Source organism: Ascidiella aspersa, chromosome 5 (assembly GCF_963924565.1).
Source record: "Ascidiella aspersa chromosome 5, kaAscAspe10.2, whole genome shotgun sequence".
NCBI lineage: Eukaryota > Metazoa > Chordata > Ascidiacea > Phlebobranchia > Ascidiidae > Ascidiella > Ascidiella aspersa.
The window spans coordinates 28,509,123-28,534,800 of NC_139451.1; the positions used below are offsets into that span (position 1 = coordinate 28,509,123).

Below are 25,678 nucleotides of genomic sequence, written 5' to 3' on the forward strand. Positions count from 1 at the left end.
CGCCTCTTGCCCTTAATCGAAGCTGTCGTACTTAGGCCAGCTGTTTACAATTACAGTATAACTGACTGGGCAATTCTTGACGTGGGAAATCAGTGCAAGCAAACAGTAAATCTAAGTGATAAAAAGTTACACTGGCTGCAGCCAAAGTAAGACTTATAACAACAAGTAAGTAACGCAGGCATTCAAGGACGTTTAGAGTTTTCTTACTTGTACATGAGAGGCATTTTTTCACTGTTTCAAATGACTTGAATTGACTTAAGTCTTTGGACAAACTGCTTGGGTTTAAATGAAGTGTTTTCATTAGGCATTTTTATGAATTGGGTTATTTATCTTAGTTTCTGAACATTAAAAATTTGCATGAATTATATCGCGTCTTTAGAATTTTTAGTTGTGGTAGGCCTATTGCTTATTATATTGGGCGAGTTTATTAATTTTCATAACGTTTAATATTATAACAAGGACTTGACTTGGACATAAGTTAATTTACTAATGACTGGACTGCGACATTTTAAAATGACTTGCTTACAATACTGCGTCCAAATGATGGAATACTCGAATAACTTGCAAAATAGGTTCATTAACGAATGATTTATTTTAATGGATTTCTGTTTGAGTTTAGGTTTTTTAGTAGCATACACGGTGGTACGAAAATAACTATACATTGAAAATTACTTGTTTTAACTGACCAAGAAAAAACGCCCACAGCGCACTTTTATAGGCGATTGACGCGAGCCGATATACGCCTGGCAAAAAATACCTGCAGGGAGTCGAGTCGAACCGAAACCGAACAGGAGCTTTGTGAACCGGTTTTGGGCCAATTTTTTCTGAACGGTAACCGAACCTGAACCACATATTGTGAAAGAACCTGAACCTTAAGTGTGCCTCAACCAGTCAAAAACGCGTTTCACACCAGTATCACGTCAAAATTTGTTTTACAAAGAAATTATGTTAGGTCATATTTAAAATTTTATAAAAAAATTAATATTTTTGTATTTTCTAGATATTTATTAATGATCTGCTTGTTTTTTTACGCCACAACACTTGGGTTAAATATGACCTACGATTCAATAACGATTCTGTACATTTATTGACTCACATTATACCAGTGTTGTGAACCAGTCATTTTAAAATGACTTAAAGTCCAAGTCAAGTCTTTTGGAATAAATAACAAGTCAAGTCCCAGTCAAGTCATAATTAGAGCAAGTCAACTTCAAGTCACGTCCTTGTCTAAAAATAAAACGTTAAACTATTAGAATTTTTAAACTCGCATGATTATGAAGAATAACTGAACTAAAAACTAACGAAAACGGAACATATAGCAAGCAATTTGTTTTTTGTGCAAAAATTTGCTTAAAGAAAATTCTTTATTTCAACCCAAATCATTTGTTCAAAAGACTTAAGTCAAGTCAAGTCATTTGTCCGAAAGACTTAAGTCAAGTCAAGTCAAGTCATTTGCCGAAAAGACTTAAGTCAAGTCATTTAAAAACAGTGACTTAAGTGCACTTAAGTCAAGTCATTGACTTAAGTCATTACAACACTGCATTATACCGGAACTTAAAAATTTGCTCCGAAACCGAAAACGGAACTGGATCAGATTCTGAATAAATCCCTGCCGATCCCGAATCGACAGTTGTATCCGAACCGGGACTTTAAAATTGCTCCGAACCACACATGAACCGTAAAATTCAAACTGTTCGACTCCCTGTATTCCTGCTCTCTGTTGCCCTGTAGCTGTAGACACGCTGCCAACCCTTGTTGCCTACTAGCGACATTTTTTCTGTACAATCTGTTCATTACTGCCTTGGTTAAATAATGTTCCGCTCGTTGCTTGGTTTAAACAAGTTCGTACCACGGCGAAAACTTTAAACTTCCCATCCTGAAAAGACTAATTTGGCACGTTTGTAACGATCAATGTCGTCCCTATATTTGTTGCTCTAAAACTTGAATCTTAAAGAATTAATGGCGCTGGTCTAAAATCCTACCACAGCGTTGAAACAATCATTAATGCAACAAATAATATTTGTGTTATAGGGTGTCGGTTAGCGTTTGGGTTAGGGTGAGTCAAGTATAATTATTATTTAACCTACCCAAACCCACACCCTAATTAAATTAATGTTCATTGTGGTAGGATTCTAGACCAGGGCCGAATTATTTTCTGCACTGGTGTACATTGAGACAGTACGAAATTTTACAGACAAATGCAAATATTAGCCAATGTTTATATGTTTTATTTGACAGGCCACATTTTTTGTTGGTTTGTAGGGAATTGCTAGCATGCTACTGTAGCTTAAGTCTTACCGTCTATACTACGAGGAAAAAATGGTTACATCCAAAGGTGGGCTAAAATTCATTTGTGTTTGATACCTTCACGAACTAATTTATTGTAATTTTTTAGAGCATAATGGTTAGAGGTTGTAGAAAGACGTAAGAATAATATCAAAGCTCATACGTAGTATTTTTAACGTTTCGAATAACTCTTTACTCATTTTCAACATCGTGTAAAAAATACGCGCTCCGACCAGATATCGGATGACGTCATTACCATGTTAAACAAACGAAACAGGTGAAATTATTCGAGAAAAAAAATTATAAAAAAATCATGATGTGAATTTAATTTTAATTTTTTAACGCGTGCCGATCTAAATGATTTTGCGGGCCGGAAGCCATAAGCATTTCGATATGGGTTGATTTCATTTTCAACGCTAATCTTAAATGAAAAAATGCTGTTTAGTTACCAAAACAGAAATGCAAACATTGCGCGGATAATTTGACCAATTTAAGTTAAATCTTGGCACTTCAAGGTGAAATCAATGGACAGAGTCAAGAAAGTACACAGAAAGAAACAGATGACACACTTAGGGAAAATGTTATCAGTTATTTTTTTTTATTTTAACCACTAAAATAATGTTAAGCTGAAATCAAATTAAAATTTGTTATAAAATACGAATTTACCTTTTGAACCAAGACGTTTATCTTATACAGTATCAGCAGAAGCACGTCGAAACGAAACGTTGCGAAACAATTAAACAGGAAATTACACACGTCCGTTCATACGTCTACGAACAATAGAGTTTCGGCATAGTCGCAAACGTAATTGTTTCCGCAATGAGCACAGGTTTTCTTGTTTCGTATCAGGGCTGCGAAGTCATATTATACCACTGCGTTAAATCAGGGGTGTCCAACTCAAGCATGCCGGCGTGCCAATTTTTATCCTATAACTTCATCCCGTGCCAAAGTTTAGTTATATAATTCTTTATAATAATAAAACGTTTTTTTGCAAATAATAAAAACGTGTAGTTAGCAGTGCGCGTTACTGCATCTTAATGGCCGTCAGTGAGCTGACTTTTTGTTTCCTCACACCAAACTTTATAGTTATGTGATTGCTAGCCTCCACTACGAAATAATGTTATAGTATTAGAAGTAATTGTTTGTTGTCGTGATTGCAGCGATTGTTTTATATTGTGAATAACAAAGGAAATTTACTGTATAAAAAATTAGGTAATTTTTTACAATTGGCTGAATAGCAAATTAGGTAATTCAGGGAGGCTTGCGTGCCATTTTTTTATTTTGTCGCGTGTCACGTTTGGCACGCATGCCGCTTGTTGGACACCCCTGGGCTTAATGCCCTATCGGTCTACCACATAACCCTACTGTTTTTTGCCATGTTTGACAACGAACTTTAGATAGTTAAATTAAAAAAATCAGATTAATTACAACGTCCAGTACAATTGCTAATTGAAGCAACTAAACTTCGCCACATTCAGTATCACTTTGTAACACACCGAAAGCCATCGCAGTCTCACCGAGTCTGTTGATCTATGATGCAAGCAGGGCAGACTAGAAAAACAACTAGCCTGCAGTGAGGTTCGAACTCACGACCTCCGGTCAAGCCGGGACCGTCGCTTTACCAACTGAGCTATGCGGGCTCAGAAGGGAGCGAGTCGAGAAACAACCATACGCCAATGCTTGCTCAATTTGTTAGTACAAGCAACCTCATTGAGGGGGGTCCACAGTACCATATTATTTTTTCAATGAAACATTCATAGCCCTAGTCGTTGGTCAAAAAGCAGCTTCGAAGGGCTAGATCTCAGCTATACACACATATGTGTGAATGTTTCACTTTGTAACACATTTCTATTATATTCGACCCATGCTTTTTCATAGAACTTGGTTGTTATTTGAAAAAGACCGTGTTCCAACAAAATGCATTCTTAAATTCTTGACAAAAATCGTAACGGAATACGTAACGTAAAAAACTGTAAATGAATAGATCCACGACGAAGAGTGTTATAGTCCATAATATAAGACTCCTGGACAAATATTGATAGCTTTGTTATTTGTACCGTTTTACGTTTAAATCAAAGGCTTGAAAAGTACAGCTATGATCCCGTGCTATTTTCGCAATGCGTTCTTAATTGGCTTTGGATCCGACCACAAACAAATTATACATCGTCATGGTTTTAAGTACTTTACTAAATATTGGTTATTGCAAGTATATTCACTTTTCCGTTGATCAATGTATATAAAACTGCGGTAAATGAACATCTTAAGCCAGTGCTTCTCAACCTATGGGTCGCGCCCCAAAAATTGGGTCGCTGTTTGATTTGGTTGGGTCGCCGACCGCAGTAGCTCACATGTTTATACTAATTGAGATTGGTTCTGAGCAATTTTTTTCTTAAGAAAATTAAGAAAGCAATACAAATAATGTCTTATAATAATTATTAAAATTATAAATTCTTTATGCTGATGCCTATTTTTAGTTCGCTTACAATAAAAACAAGTGGGTCGCCAAAGCTTAGTCGTCATACTTACGCTTAATATGTGGGTCGCCGCGAAAAAAGGTTAAGAAGCACTGTCTTAAGCGATAGAAACGCCTTGTACATCAAGACAACTATAAAACTTGTTTACTAACAACTTTATTACAAAAATACTTTAACACAAAAAAGCAAATTTTTATTATTTAATAGAGCAGTTGCATTCTAAATCAACATATTTCTGCAGCCAATACAATATAAAAGACTGCAGTACGGATAGGCTGTAAGAAACGACGCAGTTAAATGCTTTTCAAGAAACTGCATCAATCATTTTTACTGTTGTTTTAAAAATGCTGCGGTTTATGTAACTTTGCTGATAATTTGTGTTATTTTCTCCAACCGACTAAGTTTTATGACTTGGATTTATTTTATATTGCTGAAAATCTTCGTTTAATGGATTGGTATACAAAAATGGCCAGTCTATTCATTTAACTCAATCTTTTGTTGTAAACTGTTCGGCTCGGATCCACAGAACAAACGGCGGAAAACACCTGATTATGTAAGGTCGGAAACGGTGACAAACGTGTCCACGAAGACTCAGGACGACTGAAGAAGTAAAAAACAACAGGTGTGTTTACGAGAAAAAAGCAACCACTGGTATATCTGCAGTGAACTACGCTAGGTTTAGTATCTTAGGCGTCGACAAGACTTCATAGGTTAGATGAATTTGTTGGGTCTACATAGAACAAATTTTAAATACGCAAGTCACTTTGCGATAAAATATAAGACAGACGGTTTATATTAATTTTAAAACGTATATAGGTCGATGTAAAACCAGCATACAATATTTTCTAAACATGTAAGAAATGAGTTGGGCTATTTGTTGTAATCCTTATTTTTAAATCGGTATCAACTTCGGTATGCGCTCTGTTATTTACCCAGCCTATACAATTAAGTTTTAGGTTTAAATTGGTGGAAGTTTGTATAGTTGATAGTGAATTAAAATGAACGGTCGCAGGACTCTCGGCGGATTCGCCTTAAGGACGGTGCTGCTCGTCTTGGTTGCAACGCAGATTACACACTCGTCAAAAGTTGTGAAACAGTAAGTGGAATTAAATCTCTGAAGTAAGCATTAAAAGTCGTTTTTTCGTAATATATTTTCGATTGCTTCATTGTGTTTGGAGCTGTACCATTTCCAAGGCGTTCCAATCAGATTAAAGTTATCCTTACCGGTTAAAACCTCTTGGAACAGTAATGTAGCCGGTATTGTGACATTCTTGGTTAGTAACAATTTTGGGGGGTGTAGGCTAAGCTTGATAAGGTTGTTTAAGGGAGGCGTTTTTGAAATAAAAGGTTTGATAACCACACCATTGGTTTCGACTAGAATATAACTAAATATACTTGTTTGTTATTAAATCTGTTTTTTTTTTGTTATAACTTGCTAAAAATTGACTCGCAACCATTACTTTACCAAGGCCGGTTTTCATCAATTAAAACTTTCTCAAACTGCCACGTTTATCAACCGAACATAGAGCTTCATTTATTTTTATTTTTTTTTCTGAGGCAGACGGCGAGCGTTGCACACATTCTAGTCGAACGTTAGGACTTGCAACCGCCACTTTTGAGGGTTTTTTTCAGATTAAAACGTATAGAAACCGCCGCAAATATTTATCATAAGCCGAACATAACGGGCAAATTTCGTTTTTAGACGGCCACCAATTACCTACAGCTAAACGCATTTTATGTGACAAACCTTCTTAACACAGGGTCTCACAGCCACTGCGTAGGATATGGTCAACTGTCCACGAATAAAAGTTCATCTAACCGCGGCAATTATAAGCCGAATGGAACGGCTTCATTACATTTTTAGGCAACCAGTGTTTTCTTATATATTTATGCAACATAAATTACAGGAAACCTACTTAATAGCCTGTCGGATGCCCTGCGCTACACGAAGTTTCATTAAAATGCAGTAATATAGGCGAACCGTAATTAAAACAATAAAAACCTGCCAACGTCGAAAAAAAAAACAGAAAAAAAAGTTAAGCATCGACTAAACCCGACTGTTTTATTTTGCTCCAACAAGGTGTCACTGCCTTACACAGCCAACTAAAGTATAAACCTGGGCTGCGGAGTCGGTTTAAAAATAGCCTGAGTCCCGATTGCGACTGCCCCCAATAAATTGAATCCGAGCTTCGGTTTCGACTCTACAGCCTGTATTACGCCAATTTACGTAGCTTATATAAGGTGGGTATTCAGCAATCCACTTATAGAGGTTTGATATACCTTATGCACCTACAATACGTAATTAGAAAAGATTGCTATGCCATTCCACCTTTGCAATTTACAGCAATTTCAAAATTTGGTGTTGCGCATGCGCACGTCGGACTCGGTACTCGGATAGTCTAACGTAGGCCTACTAGAATCTCAAGTCCCGAGCCTCCAGTAAAACAAACCAATTTCGTAATTTACAATTTACGACCTTATCAGTTTTGGAATTTGGTGCTGCAAAGCGCACAACGAACTCCAGTATTCGTAGCCTTACTGGGGTCCCGAGTCCGATTCTGAAGCCCGGCTACAGCATACCAAATATTTTTGCACTTTTCTAGCTAAATTGAAAAGCTTTATGAAATACCAATTACACGTGCCACCTCTTCTCTTTATGTCGCACTTTAAGCCATTTAGAACAACAAAATGCTTTAATAAATTACCAGGGTACAGTGACGTGCACGATATCGGAAGTAATAATACTTTAATTGTATTCGTGGGTTAAATGGCGAATGCACTACTTCGTATAGCTGTAGAAAAGCAGAAAATTAAGTTAGCTTTTTACAACCTTACGAGTCTCGAGTTCGGCTCCGACTCCGCAGCCTGTATTTTACCCATTTACGAAACTAAAATAAGGTTGATATTCAGCAATCAACTCATTAAGGTGTTATGTATTTCATCCACCTACAATGCATGGTTGAAAAATATTTGAGTGTAGTGGCAAGCTTGTATTCGCTCAGCGTGTTCTGATGAATGACACCAGTTGCCACGTGCGCGACACGCAAACACAAAAGCACACGAAAAAGGCAAATGCGAACACGTACGTGAAAAAGGCACAAGACAGGCTTCGGTTAACAAGCTATAGGGGCTACAATACATGTTATTTCACCTTTACAGTTTACAGCTTACGGCCTTACCAGTTTTGATATTTAAGACTGCGCATTCGAACGTCAGACTCGGTTCTCAGATAGTTTTGCGTAGCCTTACTCGAGTCCCAAGTCCCTCGACCGACCCCACAAGAAACAGTTTACGGCCTTATCGATTTAAAAAACTATTAGTGCATAGTGCACATCGGACTCGGGTGCGCGTAGACTTACTCGAGTCTCGAGTTCGACTCCGCAGCCCGGCCCTAAAACCCACAGCGATCTATTCCAGTGTTTTAAGTCATTTTTGAAAGTACCAGTCAAGTCATTCGTAGAATAAATTCCAAGTCAAGTCTGTTTGAATAAATAACAAGTCAAGTCCCAGTCCCAGTCATCAGTTGCGCAACTCAAGTCCCAGTCCCAGTCATCAGTTGCGCAAGTCAAGTCCCAGTCAAGTCATTTTTAAGGCAAGTCAACTTCAAGTCAAGTCATTGTCGGACAAATAAATCTTCGAACTATTAAAACTGACGAACTACTCCGATTATTGGCAGTAACTGAAGTAAAGAATAACATAAACGCAACATATAGAAAGCAAACTGTTTTGTGTGTAAAGATTAAGATAAATAAACCAATTTTATAAATAATTGATTAATGAAAAGAATTTATTTTAAATAAAGTTATTTTTCCAAATTACTTAAGTCAAGTAAGTTTGCCCAAAAGACTTAAGTCAAGTTAAGTTATTTGAAAACGGTGTCTTAATTGCCCTAAAGTCAAGTCACTTAAGTCATTACAACACTGATCTATTAACAGCAACATCAGAACGGCGCGGTCGATCGATCTGACGCTTACGCCGGGCGCTGTGGGCGAGGATGTAGTCGGCGCCACCCTTAATGTTGTAGACGACACCGGACTGTTTGCAGCCGACAACGACTTCATGAAACGACTTGCTTTGGTGCTGACCAATTTCGGCAACGACATTGAAGGGTCAGGTGGCGAATCTGGCGACGGAAGCGGAATGGGAGGTTCAGGCGGAATTTGGAGTGTGAGTGTTGTAAACAAGTCATTTTTAAATACCTCAAGTCCCCGTAAAGCCATTTCTACAATGACTGAAGTCCCCAGTCAAGTATGTTTGAAGAAATAACAACTCAAGTCCCAGTCAATCATAGTTTAGACTAGAGAGCAAGTCAAGTCTTTGTAATAAAAGTACACCTTAAGCTATTAAAATTGGATAAACTCTTTCGATTATGAGCAATACGTGAACTAAAAAATACTAAAAACCCAATATACATTAAGCAAATTGTTTCATGTGCAAAAGTTAGGATACATTTTCCTATTTTACAAAAAAATTCTTATTGAAAACACCTCATTTAAACCCAATTCATCTGTCTAAAAGACTTAAGTCAAGTCAAGTCATTTGAAACCAGCCACAATCGGGAGCCTTGAATACTTACCCAGCCAGTCGACCATATTTTCTTTATGCAAGCAATTAAGGCTAAAAAAACAACTATCGGCTCTGATTAGGTTTGGACGACCTCGGCCATACGTGTATCACCGATATGTCAAATGTTAATGTTTATTCAACGGACCAATTCAGAATGGCTGTAGTTTCTCCCTGGGCGGTTGTATTGGTTATTATTAGGGCGAATATTTTCTGACAAAAAATAGGAAATGTTGACCTCAAAAACTAAAATTTTGACCTGAAAAAATTTATTTTGACAAAATTTTGACCTGTTAGAAATACAATGATTTAAATAACCTAGGCGTCGTTAATTACGCGTTTGTATACTGTATATTGCTCTAATAAAGATGTAATACGGTTAAAATGACTTTGAACTTGTATCAAAACTATTTTTTTTTTTTTTTGATAAAATGAAAGATAAATTTCACAATAACCGAACGACCAATTTCGAAAAGCTGACTTTAGTTTTTTTGTAATTTTGTAAGCGATTTATGTGCATTTTTATTCGTTTTTGACTTAGTAACGTGAAAATTTTGACAGATTTTTGACTTTTTTTGACAAGTCAAAAAATATTCGCCCTATAGTTATTATATGTTATTTTATATCGTTGGTAAGTTATGCCTCAAAATATAGCCTGTCAAAAACGGAGTAACATAAAGCAATGTCTAGCCTTGTTCATTTATATTTTTAATGTACATAACCCATGTAACAATTAAACAGCCTGCATCCAGAAAGGTATACGCTATACCGGCCTCTTTTTGATACATACTTAAACTAACGTGTTACCATCTTGCTCAGATCGATGAAGGAGTTCTCACGACTGCCACGGGTAATTCGTTCTTCAACACCGTAGCAGGCTTGTTGGGTTTCGGCGGAGAGGCACCCGGTATTCTTGATACCAGGTAAATAATTAAGTTTGTGTCAATGCAGATTTAAATCTAGCAATTCCTTGTGTAAGGTAAAAATTTAGTTTTTCTGAAATACGGGATTTATGGTCAACGACTTAGACATCCTTTCTTGCCGAATTTATCAGATTCCGTAACAACTATTATTACGGCACCTTTCCTTTTTTGATTCGAATTTATTTGTATAAAGTTTTACGGGCCGGCGACAAAGTCGGGTTTATTATTGTTCTGAAGTTGTGCGGAGCTCAAGGTTGTGCTAAACTCGTAAATTAAAATCAAATTGCCGCGTGTTGAAAATACATAGAGATATTCGAAAAAAGTTTCAAATTGCTACCTGCGATTACTAAACCTGTTTTTTCTACTTTCTAAATGTTTTTTACGCTAAGGCAGCGATGGCTAAACTTTTTTTAAAGCTGTTTACGCTAAGGCAGCGATGGCTAAACTTTTTTTAAAGCTGTTTACGCTAAGGCAGCGATGACTAAACTTTTTTTAAAGCTCTTTACGCTAAGGCAGCGATGGCTAAACTTTTTTTAAAGCTGTTTACGCTAAGGCAGCGATTGCTAAACTACTTTTTTTTTAATCTTGTTTACGCCAAGGCAGCTGTTCACAAACTTTTTTTTATATATGCAAACCTAATAAAAGTTGTGTAAACACCTCGTGACCCAAAAAACAGAAAGCTAGTGTAAAATATGTTATTTTCAGTAAATTTAGTCACTCCTTTACAAACACTTTAAATTGGTTTGATGGAGTTTTACTCAACTGATCTATTTGCTATAAACTACGCTGAACTATTCAGCTCTAGTATTGTCCCTCACTTTGTTTGCGCTTCGCATGAAAATCTTTTCGTTTTTACTGGGATTTTGTCGGTTTTAAAGAACTCTATTGATTTGAGCCGAAAAAAGATTTTGTTTCAAAGACTTGAGTCAAGTCAAGTCATTTAAAAACAGTGACTTAAGTCAAGTCAAGTCTTTATCATTAACTTAAGTCATTGCAACGCTGAAATTTATACAACAAAGTCGTACCCTTTTTTGTCTTTTTTAGTGTCCCACTCATTTCTGCGTTCATAATGCGAGTCTATATCACGATATTGACAAGCTTTGGTGCCATTCCGAACTCCGTTGAAGAACAAGCGCAATGGTTTGCCGACAACTTGGGTGGAAACGCCACAGAGTTCATCGAGAAAGTTCAAGCGTTCGACGCTGATAACGGTAATGTCGTTTAGTTCGGCTGACCTGTAGCTTTTAAGTAGGGTGATTATTTTTTCATCTTAAAAATGAGAAATGTTGACCTATCAGAAGTACATTGATTTCAATAACTTCTTGTTGTTTCAAGTACTGCATTAGTCTCTTGGCATCGTCAACCACACGTTTTACATATTTTACTCACTACCAGCTAAAACATAACTGATTTGTGTTCCACCGGTAGTCAGTAAAACATCAAAATCAAGTGACTAACGAAGCCAAGACACTAATGTACTGCTTATTCAACAATACAGTGTTTAAATCAATGTATTTCTAAAAGGTTACAATTTAGTCAAAACATTATATATTTTAGGTCAAAATTATCGAAATTTTATTTTGTAGGTCAAAATTTTTCTCTGTTTTTAAGGTAAAAAATAATCGCCCTAATGATAATACATTGATTTGATTTAAGTTTGGGTATTGCGTTTGGATTCGGGTGGTGATATCATTAGTTGTTACATTCCCAGTTTTGCCTTATTTCCACGATTAATTTCCTACTTGATTAAAGTAGCTAAGCCTACTTTGTTAGCCCCTGGAAATGCATATTTGCTATTTGCCCGACTAGCTCGGAACTAATCCAACCAATAGAGATTATACATTGATTTAGATTAGGGTTCTGGTTAGCGTTTCGGTTCGGGTGATAGTAATATAAGCTTTAATTACCCGAGCTATGCAACTTAAATTAGCCCATTATCTATTTAAATTACCTTTTTAGTCGGGTAAATAGCTTCGAGCCTATCGTCTGTTTGTCCGGTTCGCTCGGGATAAGTAATTATTGAATGAAACTAGTGATAGTTATACGTGTGTCAGGGATGCGATAGCATTTTATTTGACACTCTCAAAAAGTCATGCTAATAGTCGCTCAATGACTAATCTGGCACGATTATCCTTGGTATTTTTTCATAGAGAAATCAGGTGACATGATATAAAGACAAATTGTATTGAATGATCTATTTTGCCTCGTAAAGCATCACAGTTGTGCGAAAGCTTGTCGAGAATCCAATACAATTTGTCTTTATATAGGGCCACCTGATTCATCTAATTAGAATTAGACGAATACGGCCATTTACAAAGATTGGTATTTTCCAACAGTTTGCACGCCGGATAAATTGGACGTATGGTTTCTGGTCGACGACACCAACAGCGGCAGCATGGCACAATTTCAGGATCAGCTTAACGTTATCGCGAAAACTATGGAAGGCCTTATGGTGGCGCAGAACAGTGTACAAGTTGGCATTTCAACCTACACCGGCGGCGTTATAGTTAACTTTTCAGCGACCACTAACTTCGCAAGCTTTAACAGCACGTTGATGGGAATTCCATACAACGGAGGAGGTAATAAACTTTGATAAGCCGATTAGCGGCGCAGTGTTCTTCCCGACTAGCAGACATCAGTTAGGGATGACTGATGCTTAACATTTTATTCCGATGTCGATCTTTTGTACAAGTATCACGATTCAATCCGTTAACCATTGACGTGATTACTATGCTCTGAGAAGCAAAATTGTGAATTGAAAATTCCAAACGCTATTAATATTTGGTTTATTGACCAAACTTTGCTTTGTTGTTGTTAAGTTTAGCCACTTTCACTTGTTAAACCAATGGTTTTAGACGAATTTTATTTTCGTGGTAGAATTCGCTGCATTCGGTCGCAAACCTTTGCTTAAATTCCAATATAATTTATTGGAACGAGTGAAAACTACCACTTGGCATTGGATATCGGCCACCATCCTAAATATCGGACATCACTGGTCTGTTTGGACAAATCTCGAAAGACATTAATCACTAAGTTAAAATTCCTTAAGTATTACCGAGGGATATCTGATGATATTAGATCTAGATGAAAGCTGATACCCGATGCCAAATACTGGAATCGACTAGTATGTTGCCGTATAGGGGTAGTAGGCCTTCAAAAGCTCTGAGAGCATTTTGCCTAACACAATTCACAATAGCGACCTGCTGACCAGCTTTGAAACAATTTACAGCTACGAAGAACCTCGCCACAGCGTTGACTGCCTTGGCGGATCAGTTCAACACGACAAATGGTGCGCGGCCTGTGGACCAAGGTGTTCCGAGGATCGTTTACGTGTTTGCCAGCAACAGTGATGAAGCGGACGTCCTTACGCCAGCGGACGCGGTAAGTTTAGCGAAAAAGACTACTCCCAGCACACTTCAGACGTCAGACACTTCTCGCAAGTTTTCTTTCGCTAAACTGAAATTCAAAAGTTTCGTTAGCCGATGATACTTCGCAACGCAGTTACAAATGTACTGATGTGTGTATACCGTTTTAACAGGGCTTCGCAACCAAATTCAGTCTGTGAACAACCAACTCTCGCGAAATATTGCGCTTACTATAGCGGTTTGCCTTAATATACTTTCATTAGGCATCAGGATATTTCTCACAGACAACGGCAGTAATCCTATGCCAGTTAAAATTAAACTTGGAAATATTCTATTTAACCTGGGCACCGCTGGTTTAGAATTAAACTGGTAAATATTATATTTAACCTGGGAAACGCCGGGTATTTCGTCTAGTACCAATATATTTGCTAACAAACTAGCGTTATATTTGGTTTTGAGTATATGTCAAATAATTTTTGAAAAATCAAGCTATTAGTACCTAATTTGAAAACTGTATTATAAAGAAACTGGAACATAAGGCGGCTCGAAAATTTAAGTTTGAAACAACATAAATTTTACCAATCGTTATAGTCGCCATTCCTTTTGCGATTTCACTCTTTGTGTCCTCCTTTAATCCGTCATTCCTTTGCCTTGCAGCTTCGTGCGATAGGAGTTACTCTGTACGTGGTGGCTTACGGACCGACTGCCATCGTTAGCCCTCTGGTGACAGACCAGGTCGCCAATGACCCGGACATCGAACACACTTTCAATATGGATGAATTTAATGTTTTGCAAGCACTGGCAAACAGAATTAGGCAAACCATGTGTAGAGTGAACATCGTTATACCGGTGAGATAAAAACTGAGATATTACTGCTATTTGTAAGATTATATATAAAACTTCAAAAACCGTAATATTACGGCTGTATATAATATTTTATTGCAACAGCTACAGTTAAAGTTGTTTGTATAGCACTGAGCAGCGTACGATTCGAGGGAACGGGGGCATCAGACCATGGCGAGCTTTTATCTGTTGCCTTGCATTTAACTCCTTAAAGTGCAACTATTGTTACAGTAAACTATGCGGGTATTACGGGCTATATGCGAATCGTTTTGTTTTCCTAATGTGTAACAACCCCTTTTAAATTAAAAGTGCCGCCTTATCCATATTAACAACGATATTTGCAAAGCCTTAATTATGGACTTCAGCCATAGTACCGAAATAAGAAGAACATTTACGTCGAAATAAAACACAGTTAGGAATAAGACCAAAATAGGACTTATAACTAATAGTTGTAAAACCTTCTAAATCAAAATAAGTCCTAAACCCGTCTAAATGGCCACAATCAGGCCTAAACAACACCTTACCCAACCACAAACCCCACGCCCTATGTAGATCTTATTCTGTACTGGATATTACTGCGTATTTGGCCTTACTATGTCGTTAGTAATAATGCTATGGTTTTATACAGTTTTCTGCTTTAGGTATTGTTGCTTTTTAGATTTTATTGTGTGTTTTCTTTGTTATCTCATGTAGGAAGGCACAAGCGTTGATTTATCGGTCACCCCGACCAATCCACTCTTCGCTACTTTGACGTTTCCCGTCGGCGGTTCCATCACCATTGTATTCGTAGTAACCAACAATGCGGGAGGTGTTGTATATTTTTCCCTGGGCGATACGGCACCCAGCTCGGCCGTTAACATCCTTCAAGTTACATTCCAAACGGTACGTGATTTTCTTACAGTTTCCCTCGCGTGTGGTAAATTTTCTTCAGCGGCCGACCCGCAAAATGTTTATTGGTTAGAGTGAAATTGTTCAGGTGTGACGTTAAAACACAAGCAAGGACTCGAGAAACCTGCTGTTTTCGGTCGTACGTTTGCCCAAAACTATTAATCCCATTTTTCTAACTCTACACTTTTAATTAGGAAAAGGGTTCTGCTGAAACGGTTTTAACACGGACCCCCTATAACAAGTTTTGTTTCTTGTGGACCTTTTAGAGCTGACGTCCTAAATTGCTGTCAAAAAACTTGCAGACTTAAGAAACCTGCTGTTTTCAGACCAATATATTTGAAAACGTAATAAAGTCTAAACACATCTAAGAAAATTATACCAAACCGGTTTTTCCATTAAACTCCTTTCTTCTAAAACATTTATTCGATTTTTTAATTATACGCCAATATTTTATTTAGCCTTTCATGTATCCCCTAAATATTGTCCACGTAACCCAAGGGGTACACGGACCCAAATTTAAGAACCCCTAAATACGGTTTAAAGTAGTCTACGTAACCCATAGGGGTATTTTGCCAAATGACGCCCTTCCTAAATTTTAAATCAGCAGGTACTTTAGAGCGTTGTCCCTCTCTTAAAAAATGTTAGGTAAAAACTATATGCCACAACTTCCCACAGAATGCTTTTCGACAAAACAAACCAACCGATCACTCATATTACATTCATCAAAATTACTTAACTGACGCCGACCGGAAATGCTGTAGTTTTGCCACCGCTCGACCAGGACTCGCAGCGTTAAGGTTCTTGTTGTTTAACATTAGGGAACCACGACCATTATACTGAACGACGTGTTGGGTGAACTGCAACTTGCGGATCTTGCGCGGTCAAAGAGAGATGCCGGTACCGACGTTTGCCTTAACATAGCAGTAGAATCAACAGGAGAGATGCCTTTGACTGGAGCTCTGACTACAGACACAGATCCCACTCCTTTCACCAGTAAGTGTGCAAACTTTCTAAAAATTATATTTCTTTAAAAAATGTCTGATCCTGGTTTCACTCGGGTTAAAATAATCGTCAGCGGAACAGTGTTCTACAAGCAAAAATATTGCTGTAGATTTACCCTAATATTTCAGTTACTTGCATGTGTAGAATACAAGGCTGGGAAGTATTTTCGGACTCGGTACTCGAAGAAGTCGTTTAACTTTGCTACAGTTACTTTCGGGACTCAGATTTATGTTATAGGATTGACTCGGACCGCGAGTTTGACTATAGAGTAGTTTAAAAGCGAGTTCACATCCCTGTTATAAAGATACACCGTTTAAGTTCATTGATATCCGTAACAGAAACGTTTTGTGTTGACGTTTGGCCTAATATAGTTTGACAAACGTTTTCCAAGTAATGGCTGCCTAATCTTGAATACTTTTATTTTTATTGCAGCATCGGATTTTGTGTGCTCGGAGAACATTACCATTTCGTAAGTTGTCTGGTTTGTTGTATTTTACTTATTAATGTTTATCGAACAATATTTGACATGTTTGCGAATAGTAAAGCGAATTATCAACACACATATGTAAAACTGTAAATAACCCATTTATGTTAAACTTCTAAAATGTATTTGACATGTAAACCGAGTACTTGTTTTATCTATAAGCTAGTAACTTTCATAGATCTCAGTCGCGTTGTAAACAAGTCATTTTGCAGTTCAAAGTCATTTAAAAAATTTATTAGATCTACACAAGGTCCTTTGCAAAAAATGTAAAAGTCAAGTCCCAGTACTAGTCATCAATCGCCAAAGTCAAATCCCTGTCAAGTCATTATTAGATCAAGACAACTAGCCTACAACTTAAGACATTGACTAAACGAAAATTAAAACCTTAAACTATTAAAATTGGTAAACAGGTCCAGGTATGAGCAATATCTCAACTAAACAATACCCAAAGCCTAACATATAACAAGTAAACAGTTCGCGTGCAAAAAATTGAGATAAATGGAACAAGTTTGTAAGATGTTTATAGAAACACTAAATTTCAAGTTATTCGACGCAATGACTTACTTCCAAGTTAATCATTTGTCCAAAATACTTCAGTCAAGTTATTTGAAAACAGTGACCTAACACTGGATCTGATACATTGTCGATAAAACATTGATTTCTGCTTCAGCTTTAACCAAACCGAATTGGATGAGCTGAACGCTTCGCCAGGCGATATACTTTACGTGTCGCAGAACCAGGCCGACAAACCTGAAGACGTGGCCGCCAATTGCCAGGTGGTCGTAGGTGGACAGACCACCTTGACCTTTGGGCTGACCGAATGCAACCCAGCTCTTATTCAGGTAAACCCTTGGCACTAATGTTAGGCACGTGTGAATCAAAACTTTGAGATAAGAGAAGTTAAAATATGAGATGCGCTGGGTTGCGACATATGTTCGCACAACCTGCTTTTTATTGCTGAATGCCCAAAAGCAGTGGTCACCAACCTTTAATAAATCGTGGCCCCCTTTTAGTGGATTCTAAACAACTTTGGGTCTTTCTAGTTCCGATAAAAAAATGCCTTAGAACGTTTTACGGAAAGTCACTAAAGTCGAATTTCAAACACAAATTAAAACAAGCCATAATAACTCTAACATGTTAAAACTGACGGTTTTCAGCCAATTTTTAGACAAATCACGCGTTTTAAAGAAATGGTTTATCAGATTTTAGATTTATTCAGTCATCCCTAAAAATGTAACAAATCAACCTGGCACAGTTTCTAAATCATTGTATTTAACCCACTTCTACAATTTCATTCGGTTAATTGGCAATATTGTACTAATTCTATCTAATCCTTAGGCACTGTTGGTTTACGTCAAAGCGAATATCTGACGAACTAAATAGAGTAATCAGGTGGCACTATGCAAAAACAGATTGATAAAAAATCGGATTTTCCACTTTTACCTAAAAAAGCACGGTTATGCGAAAACTTGTCAAGAATCAATACAATCTGTTTTTAAATAGTGCCACTTGATTACTCTATTTAGAATTGAACAAATACGACCATTTACAAAGACTGACTAACGAAATTTATTTTTCAAGAACTTTACTGGTAGCAAGTATCAGGCAACCTTTACCGTCTGGAGGCAACCAGCATTCAATGTTTCCCTCCCAATACAACGATACAAGGAATACTGCAAGACCTTCGAATGCGTTTTTAACGACGAGTTTCTCCTCAATTCGCTTTCCGTCGTTCCAAAGATCATGTAAGATATGTTGGTACACTAATGTTTAAAGTTTAGTCCAATCGCAGTGGTTCTGCAGGGCTACATTGGGTCTGTATTGCCTGGTACGAATTGCTTTCAGCTGCTGTGGATTTTGTTGAGCGCAAACTTGACTGGTTTACGCTAAGATTGAATCCGACTCAAGGTTGCGTGATCCAATAGCTTAGCCACAGCAATATTTTAAACGTATCTGTGTTTTTTTAATAATAACAGAACGGCAATCAACTTAAAGGAATAACTTAATTGCCTTGATAGCTAAAGTACTAACAGTCAGCATAATAGCTTCTGTCTGTCACATCGTGTTAGTTGTGTGAGTTGAGCCAATTGTCCAGTTACTTTCCGTTAGAAATTTCTTTTTCGGCTTTTTACAAACCCTTTTGTTCACATCACTTGACAAGAGAATTTATGTTAACGTTAGGTAAACAACATCTCCATATTACTTTACGCGATCAATATATTGTGGTGACGAGGACTGCATTGGGTCAAGTCTTAAAGTTGGTTATGAAACTCAGTTTCGAATAATAGTAAAAACTGATAATGCTCAAGGGTCATTTTTTCTTAAATGTTCAATCAGATGACGATTAATGCAATCACGCCCATGCTTTAGTCTTGGAAAATTAGCTCGGATAAAACCACGATACTTTTAGCAGCGCATACGCTTTATTCCCAAAATCACAAAGGTTAAAGAGCCAAAACTAATATTTTTGTTTACTGAAAGTCTTATTGTCGGTGTAATGGCGGACATGTGTGTTTTTAATGAAGTTGTTTTAGTCCTTTTGGGGGTTGGTGGTTCCTCCACGTTTTGTATAATGTATCAACAACTTACGGCTTTTGGAACACGCTTAAAATCCCCCGAAAAATATGGTGATATTTTGACATCTTTACTATCATAGCCCATGCAGAATTAGGTTTCATTTGTTGACAATAAATCAAGAGTTATTCGAAACGTTCAAAATGATACCTACAACTGCCAGAGCTTTGATATTCTTATCAAGTCTTACTACAACCTGCAACCATTATGCTCTAATCTTTACTATCGTTACAGGAAAGTTGAACAAGCGCCGGTATCGAATGACGGAGCTTTCAACCTTGGCACCGATCTCTGTACCACGTCCGACTGTACCAGTCCACTCGCAGCCGGCTCTCAGGTTTTCGTGCCTGATGACGTATACGTTAAAATCTCCCTCGTCGATCTGGCTGCCGGCATCAACAACTTCTATGTCATTGTAAGTGAAGGATATGCCGTCGTTCGATACATTTACTGAAGATATTGTAGACCTGACAAAACGCGGATAAAGTTTGCTTGTTTAACACATAGGTAAATGTGCAGGTCTAGGATTGCGGTTTGTCGGGGCCATGTGAAAGTTTTCATTGATGACTTCACAAAGTGACGTCTTAACGTGACGTCACAAAGTTACATCAACACGTTACGTCACAAAGCCAGATCTAAACGCGAAGTCATAAAGAAGTATTCTTAAAAACACTGTTGCACTGTTCGTTCATTTTTATAAAGATTTAGCTTGGAGAGGTGTTACTTCCAATACAAACGCTACTTCACAAATATATTACCGTTTAGCACAAAGCGCAAAATCGCCATTTACAATGTTCAATTTTAATTCGCCGTAGCTTTATTCTCGACTGTGCAATAAGACACGCGAAGCCTCAGGGCCAAAACAAATTCATAAAAATCAGGCAAGATTTGTTGAAAACATAATCCAAATTCGTGTTTTTGCAAAGAGTTAGAGCAGTCAAAAATACAGTTTTCGCCAGGCTGACCCGCTTGTTGAAAAGAATGGCAAACCCTAAACTATTGTCGTAAACAACTAAAATCCATTTTGCTGGAATTCGCTGCTTTTTTTTTCAAGTCTAAATGCCCGTTTTAAACACAAAAATATATCTTGATCTTTAATTTAAATTAAAACACAATGTTATCTGTTTTCATTAAATAGCTTCTAGACTTACGGGATAAAAATTAACTCTTGTTTTTGACAGATGACAAAGTGCTGGGCAACGAAAGGCGCAGACCCGAACAGCGTTCCAAGCTACCAACTGATTACTAACAAGTAAATATAGTTACCATATATAGTCAATTATTGCGACTATTAAAGTCACACATACCTTATCCATTGTAGCACTGAATATGTGATATTGAAATTCACCTTTACCCTTGCAAGATAAATGTCGACCTTAATTTCCATCAGTAACAGAAGAGTACTTTAGCACAGCTAGCATTTACGGTCAGGCACTATTAAAAGATCTTAAAACATAGATAGATATATATCGCCATCAAAGGCATCGTAAGTAAATCTTATTCAGATAGATAAGTTGTTGCTTTGCTGGAGTATTAGTGTATGCCTCATTAAACACGAATTTGTACATTGCAACACAACGGTTCTGACCGCACCGAAACTTTGGTCGATTAACCCAAACTGGAAATTATTGGTACGACAAAAAAGCGGTTGATAAGCATGGTAAAGTTGATCTATTTAAATGAATATTCCACAGTGTAACGCATTTCTTTAAAGTTCCCGCCGAATTAAGAGTGTATTGATCTGTATTGGCAGGCAAACCCTACAGATTATTATCCCAAGTTAAATTGAGCGTATAACATGGTTTTGACTGTAAAACACAAAAAACTTTAATTGTTTTGACTGTGCAACACAAAACACTTAGATTGGATTGACTGTGCAACATAAAACACTTAGATTGGATTGACTGTGCAACATAAAACACTTAGATTGGATTGACTGTGCAACATAAAACATTTAAATTGGATTGACTGTGCAACACTCTAACAAATCCTAAAAACCATAATCTTCTTAAATTGACGAGCGATGTAACGAATTTTGTTGAAATAGGCGCATTTCAAGCCTTCATGTACCACGATATAGTAACCACGTATATTTCTTCCCAAAAACTTGTTCTTGCTACTTCCAAGAATGGCCACCGGAGGCGACATCATGATACTCCGCAATTCGAATGAGACATACGCTCTCTTCAAGTTTGAGAGTTTCGTCTGGACCAACTACACCGAGATGGATCAGACCATTTCGGTACACTGTGACGTCACAATCTGCGACGACAAACTGGCTGACTGCGTAAGTAACTGACTGTTAGAGATGGTGAGAAGATAAAGTTTGTGTTCGCTGCCCGCACCGCACTTTAATAAGTTGTTCGCAAGCTGCGTTGCACCGCAAATTATTTTCGAATTCCTAAGTTGTGCTGCCCGCAAAATTTGGGCATCAATATATACTAACATTATAAAAAACACTACAAGCGCCTAGAAAGCTAGTTTAAACATAAAAGTACCGACAGCAGCTTACTTTGTAGGGATGAAACATCCATGTGTAAATTCCTTGCTTTTCTTTTCAATTATCTAAAAAAAAACTTCGACATGCGGCACTGCGCGGCAATTTTTTTATATTTATTTACGCGTCGCTGTGCGGTTACTTGGCCAAACCGGTTGACACCTCTATACTGACTGTGTGAAACACGTTTGTTGAAGGCGTTTTTACAGTAAAGTTTGTGTTTACGAAGCAAACGAAATATATTGAAAAGATTAAGATCCACCCTGCTTAGTTAATCTATTTAAATTTCATTATTTAGGCCAAATATTAAATTGAATAAGTGTTATCGTGCAATTTGTTTTTGTTTTATGGTGTTAGCTATGCGAAATGTGGGTCGGCATGGAGCCCGTCCAGGATTTTTAGGTAACAGCTGGTTAAGGGGTAACAGTTTCTTTTCCCAGTAGGACCCGGCGAAATTTGAGAAGAGTTACATTCAACAACAAACGCTCAAGTTACATTCAACAAAAACGCACTAGAAAACTTTTCCTGACTTCGGTGAAACTTACAAAACTTTATGCTAAAAAATAGTTTGAGGGTAATTTTAAAACAAACTTAGATGTTTAAACCAAATTCTAGTTATTAGAACTAAATATTTCAAAACAGCAGCGGGAATTTACGAAACTATTTTGGATCGTTTGGGTTTTGGGCGGATTTCTAAATGAAAGTATTTTTCGAAACATTTATTTGGACAATAAATCGCAGTTCTAATATTGAATAAACCAGTAAAATCAAGTCAAAGAGCAAAATGGATTCCCAATCAGAACACTAAATAAGGACACTCCAAATTAACCTAATAAATTACGGAATGGTTGGGCGTTTTCAAGAACGTTGGATCGCGTTACAATTATTTGGATAGAATGCCGTTCGGAACAATGCAAATATAGTCTAGTCTGCTGAAAAATACCTTCCAGGTCAAGTCTTCTGCTAAATCAACGAGTTAATTCCCAGTCAAGTCATTGACATCAAAAATAAAACGTTTAACCATTTAAATTGGGAAACTCGTCCGATTATATGAGCAATAACTCGACTAAAAATAACAAAAAGGCAAATTACAGCCAGCGAATTGTTTTATGTTCAAAAATGGCAATAAATAACAATTTTAAATAACAATTTTAATGATAATATTTTAACCTAAATTATGTCAGACAAAGTCTGCGTCATTTTTCCGAAAGACGTGAGTCAATTAAGTTATTTTGTTCAACAGATTTAAGCGGAGTCGATTAAAAATAACCCGAATCCGACTCCGGCCAAAAAAATAAACCCTAGTCCGACTCTCGAGTCCGAATCCGACTCCGCAGCCCTGCTCAAGCTTAGACAAGTTATTTGAAAGCACTTAATTGTTCTTGAATCAAGTCACTGACTTAAGGCATTACAACACTGGGTAGTATATACCCCTGAACGTTTCCGATTGACCAATTTTCGCACGTGGTTGACAAACTTTTGTGTTTTTTCAGACGATGTTGCGCAGACGGCGTCGATCTCTGCAAACTACAGGCAAGTTGATCTCCAGTCACCAGCTGCAGCTGCGAACGCACAAGGCCGAGAACGATAAGTGTGAAACGGTGGGTTTTGAACAGTGTTTCTCAAAAATAGGGTTAGCTCCACCAGGCAACATATGAATAGATAGAAATCGCTTTCTGGTGTTAACGAAGTATAAACCACGCACTCTCGTTTTGATTATTAACCCTGATGAGGTCAGCTGGTATCTGCTGCCGAAACGTCCGTTTATACTTCTTTAACACCAGAAGAGCGATTTCTATCTAGTGTTTCTCAACCCTAAGTCGCCAAGCCAAACTGGGTTATCACTGTGCCAACATATAAAAAACTAAAGACAGAAACTGAATCCAGCCTTTAATGAAGGTTGTAGTTAGACGTAAAATGAATATTAAAACCCATATAAAAGTGGAATTTCATAAACGATTTGAATAAATTTATATTTAGTAAATTTAAGGGATGTGGCAACCTAATTAAAATACTCTAGATGGGAAGGAAAACGGTGTAAACGTTTTCTATAAACCTCTAGCCAATCAAAAATGGCCTGAAACATACAAGACCAAAAACGAATTTCGACAAAAATAAGAGCCTATATCCCAAAAGTAAACTTTCGGCCCATACAATAAGCCTATTTCGCATTACGATGTATTGCTTCAAACGCACAAATAACTTTTTAAATCCAACAACATTCAAAAAACGCTCAAGGACCTCTTAATTTGAATCACAATATTTTAATCATATTTTAATCACAATCCTATTCTAATCAGATGACCGGATATTGCTCTGATTTCTGCAATGACAAGGAAGTTGGCATTGAGTGCAGTTGCTATGAGGGCAGAAAACTTTCGGTGGACGGCAGAACTTGCTACGGTAGGTGTCACAGCAGTTAAAGCAGTCCTAAGAATATTATTCCGAAAATTTATTTGAGCAAAAATATCACGATTCAATCCGACACCAAATGACGTCATGCTTAGTTCATATCAGCAAAATTCTCGTCAAAGTGAAAAGTGCAATGTTAATAATTTTTTTTATTTTAGCCTGAAATTTGCTTTTAAGTTCAATTTTAAAAAGTAATATATTCCCAGAAATTTACCTTTTAAAAAATAAAACTCTATACAATTTCGCAAAAAGATTGTAATACACAAATTTGTTTCCTATCGGATCGGCACCGATACTTCCCTGGTTCGGACGAGTAATGATATAATCATATGGTCCGATAGTAGCCTACAAGCCCTTATTGCCGTCTATAAGACATGTATGTTTACTTTTAGACAACTACGCCATAAAAGCGTTCGGCAACAGCGATCACCAAACATTGGTCATTTCAAGCAACAATGATTGGATGCTGGCAGCTGCGGTGTTCATTTGCGCCGTTTCTATGTCCATGGCAGCTTACGTCCTGTGGACCAGGCCCCGACACTACAAGTGAACCTTGATTTCCGACAGTTGACGACCGGGTTTTGTGTTCATGTATATTTGAAACATAAGCCCAGAAATAATAAATGTGTTATATACAGAGAATCGCAAAGTGGTTGATCAGTCGCAGTTTTGACTTCATGCACGAATTGTAATTATCAGGCGATTATATTTTGACTTGTCAAAAAAAGTCAAAATGTCGATAAAAATGCGCATAAATCGTTTACAAAATTAAATAAACACTATAATATTTTTACACAACATTTTCCTAAATTAAACAGGATCTCGTCTTTTTGGAAAAACAAAAATATCAACTTAGCATTTTAATGAATTTTGCATAAATTCAAAAAAATAACTGATTTGTGTTCGACTGGTAGAGTCAGTAAATCATCTGAAACGTGGGGTTGGCGACGCCAAGACACTAATAGAGTACGACAAACAAAAATATGTTGTTTAATTCAATGTAATTCTAGGTCAAAATTTTGTCAAAAAACGATAGTTTTAGGTTAAAATTTGTCACAATTTTAAGTTTTCAGGTCGAAGTTTCTCATTTTTAGGTCAAAAAATAATCGCCCTAATTATCAGGCGATAACAAGTACTTATAAACACCCCTATCGTCGGCATCATTGAAAAACTGCCTTTCTTGCAGAAAATAAGTTTAAACAAAAGGCGCCTAAAAAAAGTGATAATGTCCTTATTAATGTCAGAATTTTGAACATTAAATAAATAACTAATATGATAAAAGCGAAGTATACAATAAGGTAAAAAGCGATAACAATATAGAGAAGTACACAAGATGCCTTCAGGGAGGATTACCGAAATCAGTCAAC

General features: G+C 37.1%; 1 protein-coding gene across 1 annotated transcript in view; it reads left to right on the forward strand.

Annotated features, from left to right (window-relative positions):
* LOC146145774 (angiotensin-converting enzyme-like) overlaps positions 1-24,861 on the forward strand; it is a 57,196-nt gene extending 32,335 nt beyond the window's left edge. The window contains exons 29-46 of the mRNA XM_083390681.1: positions 4,365-4,464; positions 8,696-8,927; positions 10,143-10,246; positions 11,291-11,457; positions 12,583-12,825; positions 13,476-13,627; positions 14,269-14,460; positions 15,148-15,336; positions 16,161-16,335; positions 16,777-16,813; positions 17,499-17,670; positions 18,410-18,573; positions 19,637-19,817; positions 20,584-20,654; positions 21,530-21,689; positions 23,393-23,500; positions 24,200-24,302; positions 24,704-24,861. Of these exons, the coding sequence (XP_083246807.1) occupies positions 4,365-4,464; positions 8,696-8,927; positions 10,143-10,246; positions 11,291-11,457; positions 12,583-12,825; positions 13,476-13,627; positions 14,269-14,460; positions 15,148-15,336; positions 16,161-16,335; positions 16,777-16,813; positions 17,499-17,670; positions 18,410-18,573; positions 19,637-19,817; positions 20,584-20,654; positions 21,530-21,689; positions 23,393-23,500; positions 24,200-24,302; positions 24,704-24,861 (2,708 nt within the window). The remainder of the gene's footprint in view (positions 1-4,364; positions 4,465-8,695; positions 8,928-10,142; positions 10,247-11,290; positions 11,458-12,582; positions 12,826-13,475; positions 13,628-14,268; positions 14,461-15,147; positions 15,337-16,160; positions 16,336-16,776; positions 16,814-17,498; positions 17,671-18,409; positions 18,574-19,636; positions 19,818-20,583; positions 20,655-21,529; positions 21,690-23,392; positions 23,501-24,199; positions 24,303-24,703) is intronic.
* The last annotated feature ends 817 nt before the right edge of the window (positions 24,862-25,678 follow it).